The sequence below is a fragment of the Diplotaxodon limnothrissa genome, linkage group LG12 (genome assembly GCF_057381915.1).
Source record: "Diplotaxodon limnothrissa isolate DT_005_m linkage group LG12, D_limnothrissa_male_GT1.1, whole genome shotgun sequence".
NCBI classification, from domain to species: domain Eukaryota; kingdom Metazoa; phylum Chordata; class Actinopteri; order Cichliformes; family Cichlidae; genus Diplotaxodon; species Diplotaxodon limnothrissa.
The window spans coordinates 14890810-14913418 of record NC_140607.1 but is presented as its reverse complement, the minus strand read 5'-3'; the positions used below and the strand labels follow the sequence as shown (position 1 = coordinate 14913418).

The 22609-nt window shown below is 40.9% G+C and overlaps 2 protein-coding genes across 3 annotated transcripts; both read right to left on the bottom strand.

The window, feature by feature from the left end:
- Positions 1 to 371: 371 nt before the first annotated feature.
- Positions 372 to 13386, bottom strand: LOC146621014 (uncharacterized). The gene is made up of 7 exons (XM_085368058.1): positions 12894 to 13386; positions 5589 to 5721; positions 4816 to 4950; positions 3500 to 4455; positions 2759 to 2888; positions 801 to 920; positions 372 to 648 (listed from the first exon to the last, which is right to left on the bottom strand). Exons 1-7 carry the CDS (start codon positions 13384 to 13386, stop codon positions 471 to 473), a joined length of 2145 nt encoding a protein of 714 aa, XP_085224184.1. The 3' UTR covers positions 372 to 470.
- A 2655-nt stretch (positions 13387 to 16041) lies between these two features.
- LOC146621013 (rabphilin-3A-like) lies at positions 16042 to 22295 on the bottom strand. 2 transcript variants are annotated; one of them, XM_085368056.1, is made up of 18 exons: positions 22222 to 22295; positions 22091 to 22102; positions 21804 to 21929; positions 21566 to 21695; positions 21350 to 21433; positions 21090 to 21258; positions 20864 to 20908; positions 20063 to 20245; positions 19791 to 19973; positions 18313 to 18392; positions 18095 to 18169; positions 17763 to 17872; positions 17495 to 17621; positions 17348 to 17404; positions 17086 to 17240; positions 16925 to 17006; positions 16266 to 16362; positions 16042 to 16172 (listed from the first exon to the last, which is right to left on the bottom strand). In XM_085368056.1, exons 1-18 carry the CDS (start codon positions 22293 to 22295, stop codon positions 16042 to 16044), a joined length of 1920 nt encoding a protein of 639 aa, XP_085224182.1. The 2 variants fall into 2 exon arrangements, with proteins under 2 accessions (XP_085224182.1, XP_085224183.1); XM_085368057.1 differs by lacking the exon at positions 20864 to 20908.
- Positions 22296 to 22609: the final 314 nt, after the last annotated feature.

Genomic DNA, 22609 nt, shown 5'->3' with positions numbered 1-22609 from the left:
CTGCATGCGGGAAGGCAAATCAGCTGTTGTTCTTTCTAAGGAAGTTGTGAAGTTTTAATGTAGACATGACAATAATTAAAATGTTGAATTCTTCCTTTACTGACTCAATGCTTTTCCATGATTTGGTGGGTTTGTAGCTTTAATCTTTATCTCTTTATTCTAGTTTTTTCCCTCACTGAGTCATACAATATACAGTGCAGATGACAGAGTGAATTTAAAATCAATTCAAAATCAAACAGAAACAATAAAATGATTTAATTATGTTTTCATTCCACAATCCAATCATTTGCAAGTCCACATGCAAACGCTAACTTACATTTATAAGAATGTAATTACATTTATAAGACCATACTTTGCTAGTCGAGGGCCTTACTTCTTAAAATGCTGCAATTTTCCACCATCAGGGAGAAAGAGCAAAGCCTGCGTGAAATCTAAAGCTTATAACATTTATTGTTACTGCACATAGCAGCTTATTCTACAGTCATAATATCAGCTCCGCTTTCTAGCCTCAGGCATCGCTTATAAAGGCGAACAGGAATCCCTCTTTTTCTGTCAGTGCCTGAAATTCGCACCCCAGCAGAGTCTTTTTCCTCTATCTTCTTAAGCACTTGATGTAGGTCAGAGGCTTTAGTGAAGCCTCTAGAACAGCTAGGGAAAAAGACATAAAAATATCAGCAAGAGAACTCAGCACAGTAATCTGTTACAGGCAAACTGAGTGAACATATTAGACAAGGGGCTGGTACTGCTTTAACCGAAAAGTGTTAGAGATTAATGCGAATAAGCATATTGGAGCTTAAAACCTTTTTTTGCCGTGGCATTTTTCCTCGTTTGGCAGTGTAAAGCAATGCTGAGAGACGAAATGCAGCATGAGAGAATGCAGAATGCTTGGTCGCTTGAGGCTTTCAATCTGAACAGCCAAGCTGTAAAATTGACAAAAAGGACAAGTGACAAGTTAATTCTTGTATGTAAGGCAATAAGATCACTTGTAGGAAACCAGTTAGACATACAGTAGAGCAAGAAAATTTTCAGAAAGGGAATAATATCATTTATATCTCTCCACGTGTGATCTCAGAGATATAGGTTTAAAAAAAAACATTACATTTTTATAAATAGTTATGAAGAAAAATACTGTATTCCTACCATGTAGTAGGCAGCAAAGTCCATAATCCAATATAAACATATCAAATATCATATTAAAACCATGAATGTATGCACACTGTGCCTTATTCTAACAAGAAATGACATACCTCGATCCAGGCATGCTTTTATTGTATTGGCAATGTGTTTGGGATTATCGTCATGATGACAAATGAAACCATTACCAATCAGAGGGTACTGCATGGCGGATCAAATTCTGTCCATACATTTTGGTGTTTGTGATTTCATGAATTAACCTCCATGTGGAAATATGTTGAGATTTGGCGAAAAGTGCTTTGGTAATCACCTTGTTGGTGCGAAAATGCTTTTTTTAGTCCTGCTAAACTGGGTTATCTTTGAAGATTTTCATTAATAGAAATGGGAAAAATGTTACTCACAAGTGGTCTAAAGATACCACTTAAAATTGATTCTTTCTAAGTGTTCTGTTATATGTAGTCACAACACCTGCTCAAAAGTATTCTTCAAGACCATTTAAAAAAAATTAAAGTTTGATTCCTTGGCACAAAACAAAAAGAAATAAGTGGTGGCTCAAGACTGTTCCACGGTAAGTATTTTTTGGCTGCTCCCTTTCCACATGTCACCCACATTGGGTAGGATTCCCTTTCTGGTGTAAACCCAAAGGGAATCTTGCCTGCAACTGAAGTTAAACCATAATCTTTTAGTTTATAAATAAACAAATACTTGGTATTGGAAAATATGCATCTTACAGTGTGCCGTCCCTCCTGCCATCACAGAAAATGTGGACTCTGATGGAGACAGGGTTACAGCTATTTCCAGTATTGCAACAGCAACGCAGTACTTATTTTGGATGGTTTCCTATTTTAACCAATATTATAGTTCCACTGGTCTTTAATGATACCGCTGCTACAGTCATTAGATTATCGGGGTGATTTCGGTTGAATTAATTCACAGCTGTGTAAGGCTCGTATTTCCTTAACCTCATTTGACGGTGTCATAACGCTAATTCCAGGGATAAGATTACTGGTGTATTAAATAAAACAATCGTGAATGAAGTAATTCCCAAGCTGTGAAGCTAGGATTACTTTTTAATGTGTTGACATCGTAAATTTTTTTCATGATTATTTATCTGTTCTACAGCCATAAACAGCAGCAGAACAGGGGGCAATCTTATTAAGGGGCAATTTGGTTAAACTCAGTACCTCCTTACATTTCATGCCTTTATCACCTCCTGCTCCCGCCTGGACCACTGAAATGCTGTCCTAGCTCGTCTGCCTATTTGAGCCATGTTCAGAACTCCCACATCACCCCCACCCTCATGTGCCTCCATTGGCTCCCAGTCAAGTCCTACAGCTTGCAGAAGAAATACTGCTCCTCACCTACGTCCTGGTTTTTAACTTCTGTGTGTAAAATGACCTTCGGCCCAGTAGAAATCAGATTTATAATTATTATTATTTAATCATTAATAAACCTTTATTAAAAAACACATTGTCCAGTCTTTGATCGGGGCAGCTAACTTCCTTTGTAAAATAGGCCGCCTGAATACGCCTGAATGCTGCATAGGTGTATAACATACAATTATGTGAACATAGAACATGCAAAACATAATGCAACACTTATGTCATATAAATAAAATTGTTACCGGCTGGTGCAGTCACAGTGATAGGCGGTCTTCGACTCCATGTTCTGGAGGCCATATCTTTTTTTCAAAGGAGGGATTTTGAATTTACAGTAGTCCAGATGTTTGAGGCTTTCACACAGGAGCTGGCTATCTACAGGAGCAAAAATATGTGCATATATATTTATGAGTGTACTCAGATTTCTTTACAGAACTGGGTATATTTGCTGGTTACTGATGCTGCTATTTTCTAGTAAAGATTAGCCCTCTTTTTTTGGCATTTGTAATTTGTAGTCAGCAACAATGATGATTAGCATTCTGTCCCATCGGTAACGACAGCTAATAACACAGCTGAGCATCCTGGTAATTATTAATAGAATAATATCCTGAACTTCTTCTTTAAACACATACATTTCTCTGTTGAGCTACAATCAAACTGCTCATGTGGAAAACTAACTGATATACTAACAAATAAAAATAGCCTTGACAGTCATTCAACTCACTACCTTGCATACTTTCTAACCTCCCCTCTTGAGTATATTTTGTAATTAATAACTCAATCCCATTAATATTACAATTAAAATTAAATATAATAATTTGGATTGATCCAGAAGAACATGAATGTTTCCAACCAAAGTGAAAAATGACTAATTTTAAAAGCAACTAAAATATTAAATTGCATTTCAGATGCTCAAAATTAAAGAAAGAGGAAAATCAATGGCTTAACTTGCAGCTATAGCCCTGTCAGCAGCTGTACGCACTCACCTGTTATCTTATGCAACATTTTACTTTGTTTAAGGCTTCTCTCTGTATGGGTGCTTTGGGCTGTGGTGCTACCTGTGAGCCCCTGGTTTGAGTTATTCATTAGCAGATAGGAGTGCACCTGCTTTTGTGGCTCATCATCCTTATTAAGCGGGGCTGCTGTTTTTAGTTTTGCTGCAATGGGTGTTGCAAAAGTAGCCGTTATCAAAGTGTTTGATGTGAGTGTATTTGTTGTCTTTTCAACACCCAGTGTAGTCACTTTGATTGGTAATCTGTCCGTAGTCGTTTTCATATGAGATTTTGTTTCTCGTTCCAAACAGCTTTCACAGCCTGACTGAAAAGCATCACCCCTCACACGCTTCCTGTGTCCACAGCAGCCGTTTCTCTTGATAACGTCCTTGTGACTTTTGTTGGTTTTGGTCACTGCGGCTGTTGTTTGGTGCGGCTGAAGTTCTGGCATCTGTGTTAAAGGTGATGGTGCTGTAGATGAACTCTGCAGATCAGAATTTGAGCTGAGCTGTGGTGAATCTCGGCGTCTCAGTGTGGAGTAATCTGACAGGCCCACTTTGATATGCTGGCTTTTCTCGCTTTCTTTACTCTGTAAGCTACTTTTAGAAATCTTTAAAAGACCTGTTTCCACTGACGAAGCAGTGGCGTGTGCCTTTGATGTTGGAGGCAACTGTGAAGGTGCTGCTCCATGAGGTTTATGGCGTCTTCTGCATCCTCTTGCTTTTGTCCGTCTGCGGTGGAAAGTGTCTCCTCTGGGTGGGTCTCTGAATCTACACTGATGCTGAGTTTTAGATGACTTTCTGCGAGGGGGGCTTTGAGTTACATGCTGCTCCTTGTTACTTGGTAACTTGTTGGTGTCAGTGTCCGCATATTTTTGCTCAGCATCAGAGGTGTTGTAGGGGAGGGGGCTTTTGAAGACAGCATATGGAGCTTCTTTGGCTACTTTGCACCTATAGAGAGAGTACAAAGACTTGTTACAACAAAAGAACGTAAAGGAGAACCATTTTCAAAACGTTAAAAAAACATTCTGCTCAGCACATTTCTTATCATTTCTTATTTTCTTACTTTACTTAAATAGATCCTAGCTTTTGAGGAAGATAACGATAGTGACACAGTGGAAATTAAAGACCTACTGGCAGAGTTTAAGGCATGTTAATACAAGCTGCAGAAGTGCATCTGCCACTCAGGCTTCCAAAGCAACCATACCAACACTGTTCACAGAACAACCCCTTTTCTATGGTACTGAGCAACTGTTGTGTCTAATAATATGCAGTCAAAGTATCAAGCAACAGTGTCTGTGCCTCTCTTACATCCCCCACCAGTACATCTCAGTGCACCGCCTCTGCTGCTTGAGCTCAAAGCAGGGAATCCGGAGGATGTTGAAGAAGCTGTAGCCTACCATATTAGAAAAGCTATCATTCACGTCCAGAAGGCACTGTCGAAACCTAGTTAGAGGCAGAAAAAAGAACGAGGTGAGTCAAAGTTCAAAAAGCAGTCCAGTCAATAAACACACGAATGGCAAGTGTTTCGTCATGTTTGACTATTCCCAAACATTTTATAACCACATCCGTGTGCTTCTTTGGGATGAACACCAAAAAGTACACACAGACTTGTCAAGACTGGATGATTTTACAAAATAAAATCACAGCACATACATAATATGTATAAGGAATGGAATGCCCTCCAAATACTGCAGAGCAGCGTGTTCACTCTTGAAATCAGTTTATCTGGAGGGGTGAGCGCAGTGATGCATTTATTACCCCTTTATAAACAGTTATGTCACATGGCCCCGGGCTCGTCTACTTAAATCGGTTTGCGTTTACTGGCACCCTGCCAACATGACACGATAGGAACTTTCCTCCGAGTTTATTAGTCGGAAGTTTAAGAAGGCATTAATACTGATAAATTCAGCCTTTGAGCAAATCTGCCTTTACCTGACTTTCCATGCCAGCCAGGGCAGTATGTGGAGATGTCAGGGGGTGGAAAGTGAATTAGTGGTTGCAGGAGTTTCCCTTGAGGCGATGAATACTTGGAATCCTGCCTCTGTGTTAAAGATGCCCGGTGGGTGTGTTCTAACGCTCACCTTTGGTCACACTCACAGTGTGAGACGGTGAAGAGGTTGCGGTTGAACACTCCATAATTCACCGTAAAGGCCGGGATGATCTGCAGGCAGTGGTCGTGCTCACGGCAGCATCTGTCTGTACCCTCAAACATCCCTGTGTGCAGGATTTAATCACACATCAAAGGGCACTTTGCTTGGAAGCAAAGCTTTTTTTCAAGCAAAAGATCACATACCTGATTTGAAAGAAAAAGCTGCAGACTTCAAAGGCAGTTATTTGAAAATTAAAAATGTATGGGTCACAAGATTTTCAATTAAATTAAAAACAAAACAAAACCCTGAGCCACATCTTTTTGATGTGACTATCATATAAAAATATCAAGCACCTCTTAATTAGATGTTTGGAATCTAAGTATATGAGTGATTATTTTGGGGGGAGGGTAAAACAGCTATATCACATTTTATAGTTAAAAAACAAAAAGAAATCCATTATTCTTATATTGGCATCTAAGGGTGATAAACATGATAAACAAAGGGCACAATCTGGCCTGAGATTTGACTCAGTATAGGTTTACATAGCAAAGGTTATCGACTATGAGGCCATCTGATGTACTCCTATGTGGGAGTCATACCTGCATACGTGCTGATAAGAGTGTTTGATAAAAATAATGTCTATTTTGTTCTGTCCTATACCATCTCAGTTTACAGTTTTTCTCAGTTGCTTTGGTGCATTTCTCACAACAGAATTAAACTTTGCACAATAGTTAGTTCAACCTCCACAACATGTAGTCGTTTTGGCACAACCTTGTGGCGGTTTCATGCTCATTTCGTCCAAAGGCAAATGCCTTTGGACATGAAGCAGTTGAGTAAGTACAAATATCTAAAGAATGGTCACTTTTGACTTGCTATTCATCACTATCTCCTTGCTTTTATCATGAATGTCACAATTATTTATACTTGTACCGGCTGAATAGTCATTGTCCTTACAACTAATAGTCTTCATTTCATTGCTTGTGTCAGTGCACTCAAAATTGTTGAACATCTTGTCAAACAATTTGTACACCCATTTTGAAAACCCTATTTTTAAGGAGTTTCCATGAAAATCTCCATAAATTACTTTTCTCAGGTGAACCTTATCTCACACTAATGAAAATTGGTGTGTGTTACTCTTACTTGCAACCAATGAAAAGCCTCTTCTACCCAGTCACAGGTGAATCGCGTTACAGTATCCCCTACTCTACAAGTATATATATATAATGTAAACCAACAGACAGGATTGGCATGAGGTGCATACTGAAGCTACAAAACTGCAGAACATGGAACGTCAGCCTTGTGGAAGAGGGGTGAGGATCAGTGGAGGACAAAACCGGGTAAGAAGAGGCCAACCACATAGACACGTTCCTGACGAAATCAGGGCAACACTTGTGGATCATGTGATAAACCATGGCCTCACAATGGCCGAGGCTGGTCGAAGGGTGCAGCCAAATGTTGGGAGAACTACTGTAAGTTCTATTATTCAGACATTTTGTTGGGAAAACAGGTGAGCATACTGTAATGTAGTTATTCAGCACAAACTAATTTGCTCTGCACTTTCATAGTCATACAGGAGACTTGCATTAGGACATGACCTTATAGATCTTTACATATATACGTACTGTAACTGAAGCGCAGACTTGGCCCAGGTGTGGCATAGTGTGCTGTGGTACAATACAGTAATGCTGTAAAGAAAGGAGTTTTGAATGATAGTCCTGTAACAATTACTGTAAGCATGTTTGCGCTTACAGTTTTTCTCAGTCGATTTGGTGCGTTTCTCAGATCAGAATTGAAATTCTCATAACTATTAGTTCAACCTCCACAACACTCAGTCATTTGTGCACATCATAGTAGCAATTTCTCCTCCCTCTGAACAAACTGCAAATGATTTTGGACATGAATCAGTTGCTTCCATACATTTCCCTGCTGCTTTCTGACATTTCCATTTGCTTATGTCATGTCAGTCAAAAGTAATCATACCTATGGATGCTGAATAGTCGTTCCCAATAAAACTAATAGTCATACATCCATTGCTTGAGTCATCACACACAAAATTGTTGAACTAGTTATCACATGCCAAATATTGGCCATCTGTCAAGCAAATCCTATACCTTTCTGTATCATTTTTCCTGGAAATGTCTCCGAAATTGAACAATTGATCTCAGGTGAATTACAGCTGTCACTCATGAGGAGGCGTGTGAAAGTTTAGGTATGCAGGTATGCAAACAGTAATACACTGTACTGTACTGTGCCATCTCAGACACATCACATGTTACTGTACTGTATTTGCAATTTCACAAAAAGTTCACTCTGCACCACATAGGATTGTAAGACAACCTCGCGGAGGCGGAAGAGGGCCCCTTTTTACCCCACAGCAAGAAGCCGCCATTTGTGCAATGGTCATTGCAAACAATGCAATAAAGCTGAGAGAAATACAAAGCGCTGTCATAGAGAATTACACGGTATTTGGCAATATTGAATCTGTTTCAATTTCAACAATTGACAGAGTACTCAAGAAAAATGAAATCCACATGAAGCAATTGTATAAAGTGCCATTTGAACGAAACAGTGACAGGGTGAAGGAGATCCGTCACCAGTATGTGCAGGTAAAGCTGGTCTTCTATGTTCTGCACTGCAAACTGTTTTACAGTACTTCGTAGTTTCATGCAGTACACTTGCAATTCCACAGCACATACTCTACAATGTGTTTTACCAAATGCATGCATACTGTTTGTTACTGTACACAGGCATATTGTGACATTGCATTTCTGTCTCTGTCTCTGTCTCTGCACACATTCATATAACATATTATGTTGATGAGGCAGGTTTCAATCTGGCCAAAGGCAGAAGGCGTGGAAGGAATCGCATTGGACAGAGGGCAACCACTGAAGTCCCTGGTCAGCGCGGAGGGAATATTACCATGTGTGCAGCCATCTCAGACAACGGCGTCCTCACCTATATCCCCCTTCTTGGTCCATACAATACCCAACATCTCCTGACATTTTTAGACACTCTTTACAGGGACCTAGTCCCTGAGAATGAGAGAGGTGGAGGCCAACTCAGCAAGTATGTTGTTGTCTGGGATAATGTCTGTTTTCACCACTCCCATCAGGTCAGAGAGTGGTTTGCAGCACATGACAGAATTCTGGTTGAATATCTCCCTCCATATTCCCCATTCCTTAATCCAATTGAGGAGTTTTTCTCTGCCTGGAGGTGGAAAGTTTATGACCGGCATCCACATGAGCAAATGGCCCTGCTAGCAGCCATGGATGCAGCATGTGACGACATCACAGCAGGGTCCTGCAGAGGATGGATTCGCCACTCTAGGAGATACTTTCCTCGCTGCATTGCGAGGGATAACATCTGTTGTGATGTAGATGAAAATATGTGGCCAGACAGACAGGAACGTCTGGATGTGCCAGAATGATTTACTGTACTGTTACATGTGCTGTTTATTGTTCACATTAGTGCACAACTCTACCAAATGGGTGATTTTATGTTTACATGTATTCTACAGTGAACAAGTGACTGTAGCATATTTTTCTTTTGCACAATTCTGTAGGATTACAGTTTTTTACAGCCGCTAGGACACATTTTACAATACTTAGGTCACTTTTGTAAAACTCTTCACACAATTCTCCTAACTGACCTTCAGCTTGGCAAAGCAGTTCATTTCACATTCAAAATGCACTACAACTACCAAAACACTTTATTCAGGTCTCAAATAAACTCATTCTTCCAGAACACTAGCAAAGGTTGACAGCCAACAAACACACTTTGTCACCCACAAAACAATGACCTAAAAAACACTAACAACATATAGCATGACACAGTGTTTTCTTGTGTAAAACAAGGACACATCTCTGTTTAGAATTTCAATATATGTTACTGGAATGAATCAGACATCATGCAGAATTCGTTAATATTTGTTTATGTATTTTTATTTTTTTGCACTAAGTAATCCCAAAATACAAGAATTTGTATACACACCATCCACTGATACACATACAATAGTAATGCTATTCTACTCGGTCTTCTCCATTTGGCCACAGGTTCTCATCCACATCACATCTTATGCCATCTAGGGCAATACACCTAGGAAAGAATCTTCTGGCTGCCAGAATTGAAGGAGTTGAAAAATTGAAGGAGTAACACCTATGTAGATGTTCATCTACAATGAGAATAAGCTGTGGCTGGTTAAACTGCATTTTTAGATTTAAAATATGTTTCAATAAAATATTGCTGTTGAATTTTGCTGTCTTTTTAAGTTTTGCATTGTGTTATTGTTTTGGCCATAAGTTTAACAGTTTTGAAAACAGTATGTAAGTATATGCAAAATGTCCTGTACGTACAAAGATTTTTGGCAGTTGTTGTGTCTGAGTGAGAAAATAATTCATGAAATTTGAGAGATGTAGTCATTGAATGCATTTTGTGCCAAAACAATGATAACTGATCCTCAGTTTGGCCCACATAGACTTCTGTTGTGCTCACTGTGTGAGGAGTTTTGCAAAAGTGACCTAAGTATTGAGAAATGTGTCCTAGCGTCTGTAAAAAACTGTAATCAATCAATCAATCAATCAATCTTTATTTATAAAGCACTTTTCATACAGAAAAAATGTAGCACAAAGTGCTTTACATAGTTAAAAGCAGCCCACCCCACCCTCCAACTCACTCCCCACACTCTCAATACACATATATCCCCCCACCCCCACCCACACACATACACACACGCGCACACTTAAAGAGTAAAAATTGGGCTGGGCTCGCATGAGCCAAGTGAGGAAACATTATAACAGAGAGCGGTCTGCACCGGGAGCCGGTCACAGACCGCAGCCTCCGGGCTGGGCACACAGCAGGAGGGAGGCCAAGGAGCCCCCCAACCAGGCTGAGAGGACCCCAGAGACCCAGCAGCCACGGTCAATAACAGCCCCGGTGCAGAGAGCGCCCTCCGAGGAAACACTGGAGATATGACGCAATACGATATATACAGGGTAAAATGATAAAATAAATAAGAACAGGATACAATATAAATATAAATATAAATAGAGTAAGAAGATTAAAAAATGAATAAGAATAAAATCAAAAAATATTAGGTAAATCCTAAATTAATAATAGAATAACAGGATAGAATAAATAAGCATAAAAAATAAATAAACGCTAAGTAAAAGCTAAATTAAAAAGGTGGGTCTTGAGCCTGTTCTTAAAAACATGTACGTTCTCTGCGGCCCTGAGCTCCTCCGGCAGGCTGTTCCACAGACGAGGACCATACCACTGAAAAGCTGCCTCTCCGTGAGTATGTGTCCTGACTTTAGGGACAATCAAAAGGCCAGTACCAGAGGACCTCAGGGTCCGCGAGGGTTCATATGGTAAAAGCAGATCTGAGAGATAAGAAGGCCCAAGACCATTAAGACATTTAAAAACCAATAAAAGAACTTTAAAATCGATCCTGAAACACACGGGGAGCCAGTGCAGCGATTCTAAAACCGGTGTAATGTGGGCCCGCCCTCTGGTCTTCGTCAGCACACGAGCTGCCGAGTTTTGCAAGAGTTGTAAAGTTGAAATATTCTTCTTAGGAAGACCAGAGAGCAGGGCATTACAGTAATCAATGCGACTGGTAATAAAAGCATGCATCAGCATCTCCGTGTTTGCCCGAGAGAGAATAGGGCGGACTCTGGCTATATTTTTTAGATGATAAAATCCAATTTTGGTTACATATTTAACATGTGGGATAAAACCAAGCTCAGAGTCAAAAATAACACCCAGGTTTTTCACTTGTAGCGAAGGACATAGTGAAAATGCCTCTAATTTAGACAAGAGTTTCTCTCTCTGAGCCTCAGGACCGACAATTAAAACTTCAGTCTTGTCCTGGTTAAGCTGTAAAAGTAATTACAAACACTTCTACACAATGGAAATGTGAAACGTACGTATTCAGTGTCTCAGTTACTCCCAAGACTCCCATAACATCTACAGTGACTTTACTGCACATTTCAGATGGCTGTACAGGTAGGCCATAGTGCTGTCGTCAGCATTTTCAGATGTCACCAATTGTTTTTGCAATGGGAAACACTGAAATTATAAACTGTCATAGTGGAAACATGACAATGCCATTTGACTATCTTGTTCATAAAGATGGTGTCAAGACTTTTCATTTTGATGGCACTGACAGTTTCATTGACATGGATACTTGCTTTTGAGGTATGGATAATCAATTCTGTGCATGTGACGTGCTTTTGCAGGCTATCCACTAGGTTTTGCAGTTTGCACTAATTGTTTTGGGAAATGCACTAACTGCTGTGCAAATGTTAATGGTGTTCTGAGGAACGCACCAAAGCGACTGAGAAAAACTGTAATTTTCCTTTACAATTTATGGTTTTCAACATGCCATGCATGCTGTCCAGACTTGACATGTCATTGGGAAGCACCTACAAAGAAATCCGTCACAATGAGAACATGTTCAAACCATTTGATTTTGTGACCAAAGGTGCTGGTGTAATGACTTGTAATTGTGACAGCCCTGACACTTTGATATAAGTACTTGCTTTTGATGAATATATTATCTGTTTTGATTAAGGGACTTGCTTTTGAAGCATTGACTACTTATTTTGAGCTACTGACTTGCTTTTGAACAACTGACTTTTCTTTTTGATGAAGTGACTCACTTTTGCAAGTTATCCACCATGTTTTGCGGTTTGCACTAATTGTTTTGAGAAGAGCCTTAGTAGTGGTGCAGAGATCAATTCTGTTGTGAGAAATGCACCAAAGCAACTGAGAAAAACTGTAATGATCTCAGCCTAGCTAAAAGTTGCCAGGGTCCAGCACTGTGGAGCTGCCCTGCTGGACAAACTAGGAAATGCCATTATTTCTGAATTACTACAAGCATTTTTGACTGTATTGTGTTCTGCAAAAGAAATAGGTTTCCCCTTTTGAATAAGGGAGAAGCCAGAAGTAGCTTTAATTGGGACATAGTGGTCAGTAATATAAGCCGAAGTGAGTTTCATTTTATTCTCATTTCAATTTAAATCCTTATTGCTATCAGTGAGAACACTTTCTGGTATGTCTAGAAAATGACAGGGATATTAGTTCTTTTAATTGAGGTGATTTTAGCGACAAGCAGCTTGAGAGGTTTGGATTTTAAATGTTCTTTCACGAGGCTTTCTGTAAGCACTGCTGGAGATTACAAACACCAGGGAACTACAACTCACTTGTCTCCTCTTATCGCCAAAGTCCTCGAAAACCTCAAACAGGCCAAATATGTTTTAATCACAAAGTCAGAAAACCAGAATTCAGCAGTCTCACCTAATTCTTCATATCCGTCCGCCGTACTTCCACTGCCGCACCACAACGTGCCCGGGAAGATCCAGGCGCGTTTTCTCCGAGCTTTTCTCTCTGTCTCATCTGTTCTTGTGCGTATGGTGAGCTGTGACGCACTGGAAGCTTCGAGGTGAGCGCAGTCGGCTTTCTGCAGCGCCAATAATATGCTGCTGATATTAAACCCATAGCTTACCTCTTGACCACGTGTGTTGCTTGTCTTGCAGAGACTGTGATATCTTTCTGTCATCTGTGGACTGAGGTTTACTGTGCATGTTACCAGTCTCATATCTTGGGACCAGATGGTGAGGTACAAGGAGCGCACGCCGACTGTGTCTTCGTGCAGAAAGGAAATACGCGTCTGTACGTTACCACGAATCGATGTAAAACAGTAGAGACCCGGTCCGACCATATCTTGTGCTTTTGATAAAATGATTGCTGATAAGAAGTAAAAAAACTGAAGTACACATCTGCTTTTCATCTCAAAGTATTGGGTCTATAGTCGGTCCGGTTTAAGATACTGAAGTTAAAAATGATGACAGTGTATTTGTAGTCCAGTCAGCTTAAAGGCATCTGTCCCTGAAGAAACATTCGAGAAGTAAGGTTGAAGTTCATAGGGTCTTTATAATGCCCCTCCGATGCTGAGAAACTTGATACTCAATTTCGTGCTTGCGTTTGAGGGTGTGTACTTGTACACCTATCCTAGTGAAGACCAGATGAGGACACGTTGGTAAAATGATCCCTTCAAAGAGAAAGCGCTTAGAAGCAAGTTTATCATAGTTAAATAAAACTAGACGTGAAAAACCCCCCAAACATTTTAGTTAATTCAAATAAAAATTAAGATTTTTATGTGTTGACTCACAGTTTTCAGATTGATGCAAATGTAGTCACCAATGAACCCAAATGGATATCTCCAACAATACTTTTCCATCAATAAAGCACAGTTGAAGTGGTTATAAACTGTCCAATCGTCCACCTCAGTTTTTATCCTTTCAAATTTCATGTTTGTTCCATTTATTACCACCATATGATGAGAGCATCTTTCCTCCTAATATCAGAAAGGCTTTTCCACATCAAGAAGCTTGTTGTTTTTTTCCTTAGACTTTATTGATCTGTGTAAACTCTCTGCAAAATCTTTACATGCAAAGTTATTTGCAAACATACATCTTTCCGTTGCATGCACTATCTATGTACAAATACAGAGATTAAAGAAGAAACATTCCACTGAACTGGCTGAAACAAGAAGAAGACAGGTGTGGGTGTAGCTCAGGAGAAAGCCTGCTTTTGTTTTCTGCTCGTTTTGCTTTTTGAAACAGCAAAATGCCGATCATCATTTGACGATCACTGTGGCTGAAATAGCACAAATGCGGGACTGGAGGGCGTCTGAATAACTGCCACGAGGGGGCAGAGTGGTTTTACAGAGAAAACAAGACGCTGGAAAGATTTTATGTACAGGACCTCTCGTTCAAAGTATAAGATTAATGTCATAGTCTGCTACCGATAGAGTTGGACATGGTCATATTATGGTGTGCTCAGCTGATTATTAGTCTATCCTGTGGATGCTAACAAACCAGTTTATTCAGATTACACCATAGTCGTTATAGTCATGCAGAATATGCCCTGTTGTATATAAAGTATTAACAGGAATGTTGTGGGGGAGAAGTGTAAACATTGATGGAATTACAATAGCATTGATTTCTTACAAAGTACATATATATATGTATCTGTATCTTGAACAACAAGACATTTCATGCATAGAATCTTTTTGTTTTCGTCTTTGTTATGACATTGGAATAACTTGCAGACAGCTGTATAAATTGAGGTCGATCCACTTTGTAAGGTGTGTTTTCCTTGGTTTTTTGTAATCATTGAACAAACGCACACTAAAGCCTTGAATGATTGGGGTGTGGCAGACCGAGGAGGGTGGGGGAGGCTGTTTTGTGCAAAGGGTACATCGGGGTAAAAGTGGGCCATGACTGCCCCAGGCACACAAGAGTCACAAGCACAGTGCATGCAGGTAAAGCTGCACATACTAATGACATAACCTGTCCAGCCTTCTCTGCTTGTTAAGCGGAGCAGCCAAATTTGTTAGGGAAAGCTGTAAGAAACCTGACTCTGTGCATTCCATGTAAACACTGCAGTAGAAAACCTCTGAGGTGTCAGGGTGAACCGCTAGCTTCAGAGGAGTAGAGGTAGCAGGATGAAGTTCTTTTTGTTTGTTTGTTTGTTTCCTGCCAGTTCTCACCGCGACAAAGAAATCAACTGGAAAGTAAACATCACGGTTCATTTTTCAGTTTCTCTAAACACATAGTTAATACTTTCCACAAACTCAGAGTTCACAGTTTAAATTACCATACAGAAAAAAACCTCCTGGTTTAAACTAAGTGCTCTAATTTTAAATCACAAATTAACAGCAACTGATTGAAGATTGATCTAGCTCATGGTCCACTGACTTATGAATCATCTGTTGTAATCAGATGTCTATACTAACCTGAGCAATGTATCATTATGTAAACATTTCTTCATGGTAATATACAATATGCTGAGAAAGTTGAAGTATCTGAAGGTGCAGCTGCATGTAGTGTTGTGTGTGGCGTGACATGCTTATACAGGTCAAGTGTTACACTATAGCGTGATGTCATCACGTGAGAAAACAAAGATAATACCTTTACAGTCTAATAAATTTTAAGCGTGAGCTCCGTCGAGCCTTTTTTTAAGCTTGAGCAAAGGTTGTGACAGATGCCGTAGCATATTGCTTTTCTTGTTCTGTGCAAGTCAAACATCATTTTCCTTTGCGAAGAACGTGTCAAGTTCGGCACAACGTGTAACATCGCTGACAGGCGTGATGGCCTTGCTGATAGATGTCTCAGCTACATTAACAAAAATTTCTAATTCATTTGCGCCATGATTTGTACCAGAGGCAGATTAAGTATCAGTGTAGGCAGAGGAATCGTTTATAAGGAAATGGGACAGAACAGTATACTAACTCGGGGAAGAGGGCAAACGGGAGCAGTGAATACAGAAGATTAAGTAATAAACAAGAACATGGTTAAAAAAAAGTTGATCAGGAGATAAATGCAAGCCAGCTAGGAAGGATAGTATGAGCACATGCTGTATGGTGCGATGGGGCAAGTGGTTAATCACTAGCAACGTGATTCTCATTTAACAAGGTGTGCCAGCGCTCAATCTTCTTGTCTTTGTTCTTCAAACACTCATACCAGTGCTTCAGCCTCTCTCCCTTGGCAGTGATACCCAACTGACATCCACCTGTGAGAAGAGAAGTGGGAGGAGGTGTGAAAGGCAGGTGGAGAACCTGTGAGAATATCACGTTTATTGCATCAAAACAGATCAAATGTTTACCTATGTAGTCATTGGACTTCCCAATATCGTAATCCCACACTGATATATCTAGCGTCTTCTTGGCCAGTTCACTGTGTTTGATGTCGAAACTGAATTCCTGAAGTTTGATAGGGACAATGAGACAGCCTTTAGCCTTTTTCATTTCTGATAGACCTGATATAAAAGATGGATGTAGCCTCCAGGTTTGCCAGTGCAAAAGAGCTTTGAGCCTGGAGTCTTTCTAATGGCCAGCAGGCTTTCCACAGTTAGAAGGTGGTGTAAAAAGAAGAAAAGCTGAGAAAATGACCCTACTTTGTACCTATTACCAACCTCAGGTAAATTATGATCGTAATTAGAGTACAATGATTAAATGAGGCATAAAGCAGGATATGATGGAGGACGTAGTAACTTTGAGATTGACATGTTGCTATAGTTCAAATGAGCATTGTCCTTGGTTTCTGAGCCAGATGTATGCCTGGTAGCATGTGATGCTCAGAAACAAACCTGGATTTAGTTCTATCCGACTTCACAAACCAACGAGTGAAGTCATAGTGTCTACATCAATCTTTTATATACAGTCTATGGTTGCTCAGAGTAAGACCACAGTAATGTGTTGGTAACTTGTGGAGGAGCTCATTTATATTAACTGCAGAGTTTCCCCTTTGAGCTCTCTTACAAACCTCGTTAAACTCTGGGTTCAGAGTCCTCTTCTTGATTTGTGTTTTGCACTTTCCCTTCTTCCCCATGTCAGGCTTCAGACATCTGTAAATTGCACATGTGCAAAATTGAATCTAACGGCATGCATTAGCAGTGAAGTGTACTTATTGTTTGCTCTACCTACATTTTGACATATGGGTCCGAGTAACCATTCGCATCCATGGCCGCCAGATGGACGCAGCGCACAACGCCTATAATGAGGCGGTTCTGCTGGGTGCTGTACATCAGGGATATCAGAATCCGACCACGCTCTTCTACCTCTGTGCCGTCTTTCCCCGGCTATGACAGAGAGAGGAGGTAAATAGTTCAGTAGGATTCATGATAAAAATTTGCATAAACTTGTGGGGGAATCCATCATGTTTAGACATGTGTGGAAATAGCATTGCCTCATCCTCGTAGAGAGCGATCCCTCTGGCTGTGCCGGCTGTTGCGGTTTTCTTTGTCTGCGAGGGGGAGCGAGATTAGAGCAGGTCAAAAAGAGTCTGTGACAAATGGAACAAAGGCCTCTTTGACTATGTGTGAGTTTCACTCACAGGCACAACTCTCTCTAGACACACGTTGAAGTTTTTCTTCTGATTCATCTTCAGTTTCTTCAGTGCCACTCGGGTTTCCCCGATAAACTCATTATGCCCAAACTTGTCTTCGTCACAGACAGAGACCCTGAGAAAATTTTAAGTAACTCTTAATTATACAGACTGGTATGTCTTTAAATGCAAGGACAGATTCAGTTTGACATGTGACCACATGGCTGTTGATGCAAAGTAAAGCTTTAAGTGAAACAGTCTGAAATTTAGTGTTCACCTGAGGGTCTTACGCTGCATGTCCTCATCTGTCAGGCCATGGTAGGTGAGCGCCTCATTCCACACAGGGTTGCGGGTGTTTCTCAGTGTCTTTGTGCGCAGCTTGTTCGACTGTTGGATTCAAGGTGGATCAGGAAAGGAAATATAATTTTCTAGATACAGTTAAACCTCCAAGTCATACTTGTAAGACTAAACCACAAGATGTCAGGCTTGAGCTAGGAGAAAGGTTTCTCATCAAATCAAACGGCCTGAAATTGCCATCCTTCCTTTATTGCATAGCAGGAGATCTTTTAAAATAAGTGAAAGTTTAATGTAGGAAAGTACGCATTTTACCTTACTAGCCCCTGGCAGCAGATGAAGCTTGACATAAGGATCTGCCAGTCCATTTGAGTCCATGGGTTTCAGTCCCTGAGGAGAAACAGGGCAGGGTGTTCACCACATCACAAACGACAGACAGCAATTAAGCTATAGTGCCATTCAGGGCCTTTTTAACATGACCCACTTGATTGAAATTGCCTCTTTGTGTGGGAGAATGAGCTGAATAGTGGTACCTTTGCTTTGAGGATGGTACAGTGGAGGCTGTTGCTTTCCTGTTCATAGTGAAGACTGAACTCTAGAGAGCCCAGAGTGGCTGAAAGAGATCCCGGACCAATCATTACACGAAGGTACAGGGAGACAGCAAGTCTGCTCTTGAACAATTAAGAGTATAAATATAGAAAGATTGTCTTGTAATTAAACAACGCTCATCTTGTAAATTAAAATGAGAATTGGAAACCAGCCCAGAATGGACTGAAGGGATGGACAAAAGGACTTGACCTTCATCATGAAACATTCTCAGGCTTCTATTTACCTTATGTAAACAGCAGGACAATCTTATTAAAAACAGGGAAATATAATATAAAAGAAATCAAGTCTCAAAGGATAAGGGAGGGAAAAAATAAAGACCAGCATGCTGCCCACTCAGACTTTCTTTACATGAGTTTTATTGCCAAGCATAAGCAAAAGCATATGAATGTCTGGATGTAATTTTCAGTCCTTAAATGGTGCTAGTATGGTATTTTAGTCTGGACCAAGGTCAATATTCCTATATGATCGTATCACTTTTATAGATGAAAATAAGCACTACTGGATTATAATTTATTAAAAGATTAAATATGCATATTATTTATACTGGTAACAAATCACTAAAAATCAAAACATGCAGATATTAAGTTAAGATATGCCGAAATTGCTGTTACTTGTTAAGTAAAGAAGTCGTATCCAACTGGGCTACATCACATCCCCATAGAGAACAGACACATAAAATCACTGCTATTTCTGACATGTTCCCTGCTTACACTGGGGACTAAATCCCACACAAGGGATCTATAACATGTTCCGCCTCCTGTATCTTAAATTTTTTTTTGCACAGCTTAATTGTCCTGGACCTCAATAAAATAAATTAAAACCCAATTCCCCTGAGACAGAATGAGGGCTGTTTGACGCCGGAGGCCAAAATCATGACTGGCGGGTTATCATCCTCATCATTAAAATGGGATACATGAAAACAGTGACTAGATGCATCGCTACTTATGTAGCTCTACATGTTTCTCTGCTTTACTTCCTCTGATAACGATTTTTTTATATTCTGGTCACATACGGTGTTTATTTGTCATTTTTAACTCAGCTCGACAGGCACTGCCAGAATGATATTTACCGTTTGCTTGGACTACTGGGCAATTTATTAAATGAAGTGCACATGAATTATTTTAGTAGGAGCGAACTAAATTGCAGAAATGAAGCCAAAGATGTGATTCAGTATGCCCGAGGGAAACAGATTTTGCCAAATTAAGGGAATCAACCCCCAATACTGTACGCCTTACAGAAATAAGTTCTTCCTGATTTAAAGAAAACCCCAAAACCAAACCCTTATCTTTTGTTATTTTCTTGAAATCAGTGGAGAGAAATCAAACTGTACAGAAAGGGAATTTAAAACAATACACATCAGTCATGTCACTCCATGAGAAGGGTGAGCAGATGGTGTACTCACTGGCTTCATCCGAGTCATAGTCATTGACTTCCTCCTCCTCGTCAGCTGGGGGAGGTTGCTGTCGGGCAGGAGGGGCACCGTAGGCAGTCGGCTGCCTCCTGTCCTCTCTCACTGCAGGAGGCGCTCTCTGCTCTGGAGGAACTGCACCAGAAGAGTAAGCACCTCCATCTCCGACCATTGAACCTACAACCACATTCAGTTGTCTCAGACAGCAAGAAATGACACAACTGAGGATTTCTCTCTCTCTCTAAACACAAAGAGCTGTTTCTCACCCTGCTGCGTCACGTTGGTGGATGCACAAGGCTGTGGTCTGGTGCTCTGGACAGGCACCATCTTCTTCATCACCACTGGGCTGCCCTGCCCGGCCTCTTCTGGGCCAGCCCCGCCTGAGGCCATGCGCATAACTGGTTTAGGGGCCACAGGTGGGTAACCAGGACGGCCCTGTGGCTCAGGCCCTAAAAATAAGCATGAATCACATTATTCAGAACTTGCGTACTGCGCATAGGGGAAAAGTGCATAATAAGACCACTTCAGGCTGCTACTGCAGTGGATTCTGTAATACTCCGCGGTCTCTCCAGATACTTTTGATGTTGTAGCTTTTTTGTAGCACAGGCATTGACCTACATACGCTACAACAAGCTGTGGCAGCCAGCAACCATACATGCAGCAGCTATGCAGACTGCTTCTCTTGTACGGGGAACTCACACTGCACAGGTAATCACGCTGAAAGTGTGAAATGATGCTGTGCGACCCATCATGCCAGCACCACCTGGAGGCTCATTCCACGCCACAGCATGGGACTTCCGACAGTTTAATTGAGCTCTTCATGCCCCCCTCCTCTGTGACAGTGGGCGGCACAGCCAAATTTGGGTAGGAGATAAAAGGTTTGATGGCAGGGAAAAGAGCAATGAGAGGTGGGAATAGCCAGGGTGGTGACGAAGGGGAGGAAATGAACCACTAGCACATCATAAAAACAGAATACTTAACAGAACACTGTCAGATGCCAGGAAGCAAGAGGAAAGCGCATTCATGTAGCAGATCTATCTTAAAAGGGTTATAGATATTGAACTTGCCTGAAACCTGTTGTTCAGAGGCAAGAGCCTCATTTTGATTCTGACCTAAGACATAACATAGACCAACTGTTATAGATAGATAGATAGATAGATAGATAGATAGATAGATAGATAGATAGATAGATAGATAGATAGATAGATAGATAGATAGATAGATAGATAGATAGATAGATAGATAGATAGATAGATAGATAGATAGATTAAAGTTGAAGCTAGCTGTGTCTACCTGGTGCTTGTTGTTGGGTTACTGTCTCCCTCGGCCCAGAGGCTTTTGGCCTCTGGGGCTCTGCTGCCTCCTGGGCACCTGTCTCTTTTGCTTTAGATAATGGCATCGGTGATGGCAGGAAATGCTTCGGGAAACCTTTGAAAAACCAGGCACCAGATCTCTTCCACACCTGAGAAAAGAGGAAAAGCATATGTTTTATCGTCTTTTTCAATGGATTATTGTTTTAATTGTAATTTTATCTCTCGTTTTAAAGCGCTCACCTCTCGCTGCTCTCTGCAGATCTTGCACAGCCACACAGCGCGTGGCCGACTGCCACACTGTGTGCCACACTTGGTACACATGTTCTACACAACAGATTAGAATAAAGATTACCAGCTGCTTGCCATTTTCAATGTTATTACAAATATACGGCTGACCTATTGGATTTTCTTAACCTTTAGCCTGAATCGTAGCAGAAGAGCTGACTTATTACCAACCTTTTTGCAGTCCTCGCACACCACTGAGCTGACCCCAGGTGAGCCCAGCTGCTCTCCACACAGCAAACAGCGGGACACTCCATCCCCACACACAGTCTTTTTCATGTCGTCCAGGCGGTTTATCAAACGCCTGCAGCAGCACAGAGTGAAATCTCACTTAAAATGTCAACAATTATTATCCCAAGTCAAAATATATGTGTGCAATCAGTCTCAGAAGAGAAACTACTGCAGGTCTTACCCAATTCTCTCCTGCTCCATGGCCTCCATTTTCTCAGCACGGGCGATCACGCTGTTTATAATCTCCTTCTCTTCATCGGTGAGGTCTGGACCGGGACCGGGGCCTGGCTGCATGGTCCAGTTGCCCCTGTAAGCCAAGCATACTCTGCAGTTGAAGGTGCACTATATGATTTAACTATACCAATCACACATTTACATGCAGGCATTGAGCAATGAATGAATGAGCATGCATTTACTGCATCAGCACATTGCTGCCTAATGCAATAAGATAGGAGTTTATCTACTTACTGTTCTTTATCACTATGTCACAAATCACATATCAGACAGATGCAGGTGAAAAGAGGAAGGCACAGTTAGGTGTTGATGTGGCCATATGAAAGGTTTACTAGAAGAAAAATTGTTCTGAGCATCAGGCTTACCTAGCGTGCATGTTCCTCTGCCTGTCATTGGACACCCAGCGATCTGAGCTGCTGCTCATCACTGTGTCTGTCATGCTGCTCTGTTGCAGTCTGTGGGATAGACAGAGAGACAGAAGGCATGGATAAATTCAGCATGAGGTAGTCAAACAAGCTTTAACTGATGTCATAAAAACTCTCTAGCTATATCTCAGAGCCACACTTTTACCTTTCCTGCACCCTTATCTCGTGCTTATGCAGCACCAACTTAATTGCCACCGGATTGCTCTCTCATCAAAAAAGTCATTTCCTACAAATGTGTGAGCCAGGACAGAGCCAACATCAAATTGAAAAGTCACCAGCTACACTTCCTTTTAATGTCACAGCGCAGGGTTAATTAAAATGTCCATCA

Coding starts and splice junctions, on each gene's coding strand:
- LOC146621014 (XM_085368058.1), bottom strand. CDS start 13,386: ATGAAAAGCAGATGTGTACTTCAGTTTTTTTACTTCTTATCAGCAATC. Junction 4,951..5,588: donor CACTGTGAGTGTGACCAAAG/GTGAGCGTTAGA, acceptor GCCTCTAACTAG/GTTTCGACAGTGCCTTCTGG. Junction 921..2,758: donor CACTGTGACTGCACCAGCCG/GTAACAATTTTA, acceptor TCAATTTTACAG/CTTGGCTGTTCAGATTGAAA.
- LOC146621013 (XM_085368056.1), bottom strand. CDS start 22,295: ATGACAGACACAGTGATGAGCAGCAGCTCAGATCGCTGGGTGTCCAAT. Junction 17,873..18,094: donor TGCTGCCAGGGGCTAGTAAG/GTAAAATGCGTA, acceptor TGAATCCAACAG/TCGAACAAGCTGCGCACAAA. Junction 17,007..17,085: donor TCGGACCCATATGTCAAAAT/GTAGGTAGAGCA, acceptor TGCAATTTACAG/ATGTCTGAAGCCTGACATGG.